This window comes from Penaeus japonicus, unplaced genomic scaffold, assembly GCF_977035675.1.
Source record: "Penaeus japonicus unplaced genomic scaffold, GWHDUDI00000001_assembly GWHDUDI00000002, whole genome shotgun sequence".
NCBI lineage: Eukaryota > Metazoa > Arthropoda > Malacostraca > Decapoda > Penaeidae > Penaeus > Penaeus japonicus.
In genome coordinates this window covers 32,779,523-32,787,022 of record NW_028234404.1, presented here as the reverse complement: position 1 = coordinate 32,787,022, position 7,500 = coordinate 32,779,523, and the positions used below count along the sequence as shown (strand labels likewise).

The window sequence follows — 7,500 nt, the reverse complement described above, 5'->3', positions numbered from 1 at the left end:
AATGACCAAATATAATTGAAGTATATTTCAATGGGAAACAGCTTGATTCACAAAAGCAATTTTTTCTTGTATATAACAAAAGATAGTAGTAGTATCGTATGGCTTTTCTTACACCTCCATGTTTGAATTTGTCAGCCAATCTATAAATATATGATTTTAACAAAAGGTATTTCTAATGGACAGAGATCACATTGAAACATAGCATGAGAAACTTCCACATATACATCAATAAATAAGTAAAAATGTAAAATAAACAACTTCATGAGCAGCAAAACGTTTTATTCTTGTTTCAGCAATGATCATTGCCATTTACAAAGAAATTTGAAAAACAATTTTTTGTACAGTTGCTACTTCAAATTCACAACAACTTTATAAATGTATAATATATACATCATAAGAGGAAGTTAATGTTTTGAGAAGTAAACCCATAGCCAATGATTCTTTATTTCTGAATTGAAAGCACAAAGAGAGAGCCAATAACGAAGTAGTAATGGAACAATAAATTATAATTTGTAATCACCTATAAAACAAGTGTAAACAGTAAAATAATTGATAAAAAAAGACGTTTATTGCTAGACTTGGTGCAGCACCATTGCCCAAACACTAAAGGAAAGAATAAGAGAAATGTGATAAATGAAGGGAACAACTCCAGCTTGACCACTATTTACAGCTGCCAAAATTCTCTCCGTGTTCACTTCATCGAGAACGTGAAGACGCCATCCCATATTAGGTCCCGTCCAGCTGTTGTAGTACACTACATCTGGCCAGGATTTATTAGGGGTGAACTCCAGCACGGCGGGATCTCCTAGTGAGTGAAAGAACGAGAAATGTTTATTTATAAATACAGATTTGGCTAACTTCACTGAAAAAAATAATTTGAAAGTGCAAATTATTCTTGTTTAGAATAACTGACACAATTACATGAAAACTTTTTATCCTATGTCTTATGGTTTGTAAAGGTAATGCAGTCAAGTTAATTTATATGATAGAGTAGCAGAACTTAAAAAAACAAACAAAAAACAATCCGCTATAGTCATGAACATTGTGAAAAGTGTCAAGGTCTCAAATGTATCTTTGCTTTTAATTAGTGCTAATTGAATAGGCATTATAACAACAGTACAATTAAGTTTTCTGACCCTCCCCATATGCATTTTAATGGAATGATATGGGATCTAATAGTCCTACCACACAGGGCATGGAACTTTTCTCCCATAACTGTATATTACTTTTATTTTCCCAATTTTTCCTACCATTGCTGTTGCTTGAATCATCTGCTCTTTACATCTATTTCAGAAAGGAGCAATAATAGTATACCTAATTAAAAAAGCATACCCATAATATCTATCTTAAATGTATGTCACATTTACCATGCTAGAGATACATGATTGCAGTTTGTTCCTTTCTTTGCATTGTTTCTCCTGTCTAAGTTATATCTGCTGACAAACTGTCCTTCCAATATGAATTATTCTAAAGTTCAGGCAACTATATCAAGAGCATGGCATGCTATAACACTTGTGGTTCTTTAGGTAAAATACAAGATCATTTTATTTGAGGATAAAAAAAACTCGTAAAATACCATACCTTCGCCACAGTTAAGCATCAGGGAATTACGGAATTTTTCAAAACTTTGGTACTCGATGTCTTTGCGCCTATCTCCATTACTAGTGTGTTTCCACAAGCAAAGGCGTCCAGCTGAAAAAAGAGAGAGAGAGAGAAAAGTTACGATTAATGTACAGTTGGATGGAATAATTTTGTAGTAAGATCACTATTGAATTGCTTCACGTTTAGTCTAGAAACAAAATCACAATTAGTACAACACAAGAAAGACCACGTATAGGAATCATATTCATACATTTTCATATCAAACTTAATGAAAAAAGATTAGAATTGAAGCTAGAATCAAGTGACTCGACTAAAGTCAGAACAACACCTACCAGCAGTGGGCCTGGCATCTCCTCGCACAGAGTAACCAACTCCTGCCAAAACACGAACATCTTTCCTTTGTTCTTCGGATAACTGTGAGTAAGCACCATGAGGCTCGTCTGAAATTGTATTTTTTTTGTTTGTTTTTAAGACATGAAATGGCAAAGAAATGCAGCTCACAGGAATCCAAGATTAGCAGGTAAAATGTATAATTAATGAAATATATAATTAAAATATATTATTAATGTATAAAATTTAGAATTAATTAAATATATAATTAAAATATATTATTAATCTATAAAGTATATAATAAAAATATATTATGAATGATTAAAATATATAATTCTAATATACAATTAATAAAATATATAATTAAAGAAATGCAGCTCACAGGAATCCAAGATTATCATACAAATTACACAATTAAAATCGTTTAAAAACAAACAATACGTCAGCGTAACAATAAAACTCTCTTATGCATCACGGAGATAAAGTGACAGCAGGTACGATTGAAAACCCGAATTATACATACCTGTGATTATCATTGGGTGATAATTTTGTGGGTCATATGGGCTGGATCCTCCCTCTACCAAGAACCTGTATTTATTGTTCCTCTTGAGATAAATGTCAGGAACCAAGTAGCCATTAACATACCAAGCTAACCCTGTTTCGGATTGCTCTGTGGAGAATAATTCATAACCATTAGGAATATATCAATTATTAGGGTGACACTTAAAGATAACTAAGATAATGAAAATAAATAACTAAGATAATTGGAAACTCTCGAGAACAATTAATAACCATCAGGAATATATCAATTATTAGGGTGACACTTGAAGATAACTAAGATAACCTTGTTTCGGATTGCTCTGTGGAGAATAATTCATAACCATTAGGAATATATCAATTATTAGGGTGACACTTGAAGATAAACTTTCTTAAAGGAAAGTAAATGTATTATTAAATGATTGGTAATATTGATTCTTAATTTGAGGTTTGATATGATGCGTGTAGCATAGGTAGAGTTCGGATATAAAATGAAGACTTAGACTGCCTAATTTTTCTAACAGCTCATTCCTCTCACTACTTCAATTCACCCTTAAGAAAACGGGAATTAGTTTTTGAACGTGAACTATACTTTTTTTTCTTAATTGTTAGTTTACTTGCTCACAGGGGGAAGCACCTATGCCTTTCTTGCCTCAATTAAAATACTAAAGGATGATTCAGATTTTCTGTTTCTGCAGTTACAGGGATTTATACCCCCCCTCCCCCCTCTAAGGCTGTGGGGCTAAATCCGCTATTGACAGTTAATGGTAAATTGAATCTCAGCGGATTTATCCATTTGTTGCAGTCAATAGGATATAACTGACAAGTTTATAAGAATATTAATATAAAAATATGACCCATAAAATACATGGCTACAGATGTACTTTGTAAGATAACCAAACCTCTATTTGTACCGCAAAATCACCTTTAATATGAATCTAATTTCCAAATCATTAGTAAACGAACAAAGAAAAACGAACTCCAAAGACACCCAGAAAGAACCGAAGGTGTAAACATACGTCCGGTCATGGCGCTGTAGCCTCTCTTTCCTCCATCCGGGCCAAGGCGAGCCTTAAACTCCCTCATGGCGGGGTCAGCCATGGTGAAAGGACCCCACCTTTTCCTGTGGGTTAAATCACGTCATTATATCATGTATTCATTATAATCTGGTAACTGTATTAGCAAAAGAAAAGAACATTGAAAAAATGTAGGGTAAACTTTTGAGACACAGGATATGCAAGCAATGTATGTGCTTGTTATTTATACAGGTATAAGGTAAGCTTTTACACATAACTATGTTCCTTTATATTTTCGTATATCATTTTCATACAGGCAGTAAAAAGATTAGAAAGTCTTTCCTTTGTGTACTCACAGTTTTGGTTTCTCACTTCGAGTAAAGGCGAAACACTTTCTCTCTGTTGGCTTCCTGGTAAATTCAAGTGGCTGTTTAACCTGTAGATAAAAGACGTCATGTCAAAAAAAAATATAAGTGGTCTTTCTTCTTCCTTTACCACTTAAGTCACTGCAGGTATCCCTTTCAAGTGTCTATCAGACAGTAATGCTTATTTTTCTGTATTTTTTGGATATGATTCTCGACAAAAGGAAACGATCATTCACACAATGCCTAATTCCAAAATCCATATTTCCCAATCACAACCATTATCCACTTAAAAAAAAAAAAAAAAAAAAAAAAAAAAAAAAAAAAAAAAAAAAAAAAATCCACAATCATCCCTATGATGTACCGTGCACTGTACCTACCTTAGACCACGTATGGTGCATCGTTGGGCGTTTTATCACATCTAGCTTGCCAAGTCCCCAGATGATCATGGCATCTCCTTCTGAAGGGTATGCGATGTCTCCACTATCAGCTGTGGAGGGAAATAATGTATGAATATGATTAATCTGGAAATAATGCATGAATATGATTAATCTGGAAATAATGTATGAATATGATTAATCTGGAAATAATGTATGAATATTATTAATCTGGAAATAATGCATGAATAGAGAGAGAGGAGAGGAGAGGAGAGGAGAGGAGAGGAGAGGAGAGGAGAGGAGAGAGGAGGAGAGGAGAGGAGAGGAGAGGAGAGGAGAGGAGAGGAGAGGAGAGGAGAGGAGAGGAGAGGAGAGGAGAGGAGAGGAGAGGAGAGGAGAGGAGAGGAGAAAGAGAGAGAGAAAGAGAAAGAGAGAGACAAAGAAAAAGAGAAAGAGAAAGAGAGAGACAAAGAGAAAGAGAGGAAGAACTAAATGCACAAGTTTCCCCCTCTGATAGTTCAGCTATCAGAGAGAGAGAGAGAAAAAAAAAAAATCATCTGAGTACCAAATAAAATCTAGCAGAATGATTAAAACCTAATCAGCAGAATCGAATCACAATGAAAAAAAACATAGACTACTTACGAGTGGTTAAGCGACGTCTGAGGGTGAAAATGTTGATCCCATTCTCCCTTTTGCTACTAAAGGGCTGGTAGTCCTGATAGCCCCCGACCTTGTCATCATTGCAGACACCCTTGTGAATACCCAACAGCTCTGTGCACTGAAATCGGGGGAAGATTTTGTGTCTATGGATTATTTACAATAAGAATTCATTTAACAAAGTCTCAAAATGTGTGTTTGCCTTCTAGGAGATATTTGTATATGTGTGGAAGAGGGTATGTACTTTTATGTGTGAGTATGTGGTACTAAAACCAACAATCCATATGTGATATACATGATCTGTCATCAGTATTTTCACACGCAGTCTGTCTCTCTTCCTAAAAAAAACCCTACCATTTAATCTCATATTCATTATACTTACTGTTATTTATCATCAGTATTTTCACACGCAGTCTGTCTCTCTTCCTAAAAAAAAACTATCATTTCATCTCATATTCATCATACTTACTGGCATGTATGAGGAAATGTTATAGTCGACCAGGTAGCCAAGATACCCATCCATGTATGCAACCACCACATCACCTCCTATCATTTTAGGCTCGTTGGGGTCACCACTCATGCCGAAGGCCACATAATCGTCCTCCTCTATGGGGAAAAAAGAGACAAATATTAGTCTAAATACTACATCATTCAAGGATATTAATTAACCTTCAGATCGCATAAACAGAAAAAAGAGACAAATATTAGTCTAAATACTACATCATTCAAGGATATTAACTTTCAGATCGCATAAACAGAAAAAAGAGACAAATATTAGTCTAAATACTGCATCATTCAAGGATATTAATTAACCTTCAGATCGCATAAACAGAAAAAAGAGACAAATATTAGTCTAAATACTGCATCATTCAAGGATATTAATTAACCTTCAGATCGCATAAACAGTAAAAAGAGACAAATATTAGTCTAAATACTACATCATTCAAGGATATTAATTAACCTTCAGATCGCATAAACAGAAAAAAGAGACAAATATTAGTCTAAATACTGCATCATTCAAGGATATTAATTAACCTTCAGATCGCATAAACAGAAAAAAGAGACAAATATTAGTCTAAATACTGTATAATTCAAGGATATTAATTAACCTTCAGATCGCATAAACAGAAAAAAAGACAAATATTAGTCTAAATACTGCATCATTCAAGGATATTAACCTTCAGATCGCATAAACAGTAAAAAGAGACAAATATTAGTCTAAATACTGCATCATTCAAGGATATCAACCTTCAGATCGCATAAACAGAAAAAAGAGACAAATATTAGTCTAAATACTGTATAATTCAAGGATATTAATCTTCAGATCGCATAAGCTAGATTTAATGATGAGTTTCCCTTGACTTACCCACTTGAGCAGCAAGTTCCAGAGTGATTTGATCGCCAAATACTTCCCATGATATTTGCAGTTCTTTGTGGAGTTGGACACAGTTGGGCATGCTGTTCTCATGGGGCTGGTGGATTATGGGAAATAATTAGGGCTTTAAAGGTGATTGGTATATGGAATACATTGAGATAGAGTTATGCTGATTATAAATGAATTCTCTGTGTAAGCATGCTGATTATAAATGAATTCTAGGTATAGTCATCTTGAGGATGAATCAATTATATGCATAATCACGATGATAATAGATAAATTCTGTGAAAACAACAACAAAAACATATCACTTCGCATTCAATAAAATACCTCTTTACATACAGTACGCCTGAAATCTACTCACTCAAAATAATCTTCATCTAAAAATCCATCTTTTCTCTCTCGATACTTACAATGATTTCCACAAGCGATGGAGGGACATTGAGGTCCTCAGGGATTATAATAGAGCCGAGGACACGTTGCAGTTTAGTGTCATAGATTGACAGCCAGTCGATGGTAAAAACAGTAAGATCACCAGGAAGTTGTAACGTGATGGTTTTCCTGCTGTATTTCTGAATGGGCGTCATGCTGCAAAATGATCAACACAACAAAGAGATTATTAGTAGTAGAATCTTATTAATCACATACGGAGTGTAAGCGGTTTAAAAGATATACCTTTGAGTCTTCAACTTCCTTTTCACCGATATATCCATAAAAGGTAAACAAATAAATGGAACAAGAAGTAGGCACGTACTATCCATGCTCGTCAGGGATTCTTATGCCCTTGGAGTGGGGCTGAGGTCCAAGGCCCACCCAGAAATAGACATCCTCACCGGTGCCATCGTAGGACAACTCTGAAGGATGCGAGAAAGACAATTTTTTTTCACGTCAAATTGAAAGAACTTACGCACGTATACACACACACACACACACGCACACACACACACACACACACACACACATATATATATATATATATATATATATATATATATATCAAAAGACAGTATTCATTATAACTCACAGTAAAAATTCCCAGTCAATAACCGGTTAATTTTGATCTTCACAAAAATATAACAGTTAATAACCGGTTAATCTTGATCTACACAAAAGAATACAACACTCAATAACCGGTTAATCTCGATCTTCGCAAAAAATACAACACTCAATAACCGGTTAATCTCGATCTTAAAAAAAAAAAAAAAAAAAAAAAAATACAACACTCAATAACCAGTTAATCTTGA

The 7,500-nt window shown here is 34.3% G+C and overlaps 1 protein-coding gene across 1 annotated transcript in view; it reads right to left on the bottom strand.

The window, feature by feature from the left end:
- Positions 1 to 262: 262 nt before the first annotated feature.
- Positions 263 to 7,500, bottom strand: part of knk (cytochrome and DOMON domain-containing protein knickkopf) — a 19,819-nt gene continuing 12,581 nt past the window's right edge. The window contains exons 6-17 of the mRNA XM_086549880.1: positions 7,011 to 7,110; positions 6,670 to 6,844; positions 6,248 to 6,353; positions 5,351 to 5,487; positions 4,867 to 5,002; positions 4,228 to 4,337; positions 3,842 to 3,921; positions 3,489 to 3,592; positions 2,456 to 2,602; positions 1,935 to 2,042; positions 1,582 to 1,692; positions 263 to 805 (exon numbers count right to left, since the gene is read on the bottom strand). Coding sequence (XP_086406006.1) covers positions 573 to 805; positions 1,582 to 1,692; positions 1,935 to 2,042; positions 2,456 to 2,602; positions 3,489 to 3,592; positions 3,842 to 3,921; positions 4,228 to 4,337; positions 4,867 to 5,002; positions 5,351 to 5,487; positions 6,248 to 6,353; positions 6,670 to 6,844; positions 7,011 to 7,110 — 1,547 coding nt within the window. The 3' untranslated portion in view covers positions 263 to 572. The remainder of the gene's footprint in view (positions 806 to 1,581; positions 1,693 to 1,934; positions 2,043 to 2,455; positions 2,603 to 3,488; positions 3,593 to 3,841; positions 3,922 to 4,227; positions 4,338 to 4,866; positions 5,003 to 5,350; positions 5,488 to 6,247; positions 6,354 to 6,669; positions 6,845 to 7,010; positions 7,111 to 7,500) is intronic.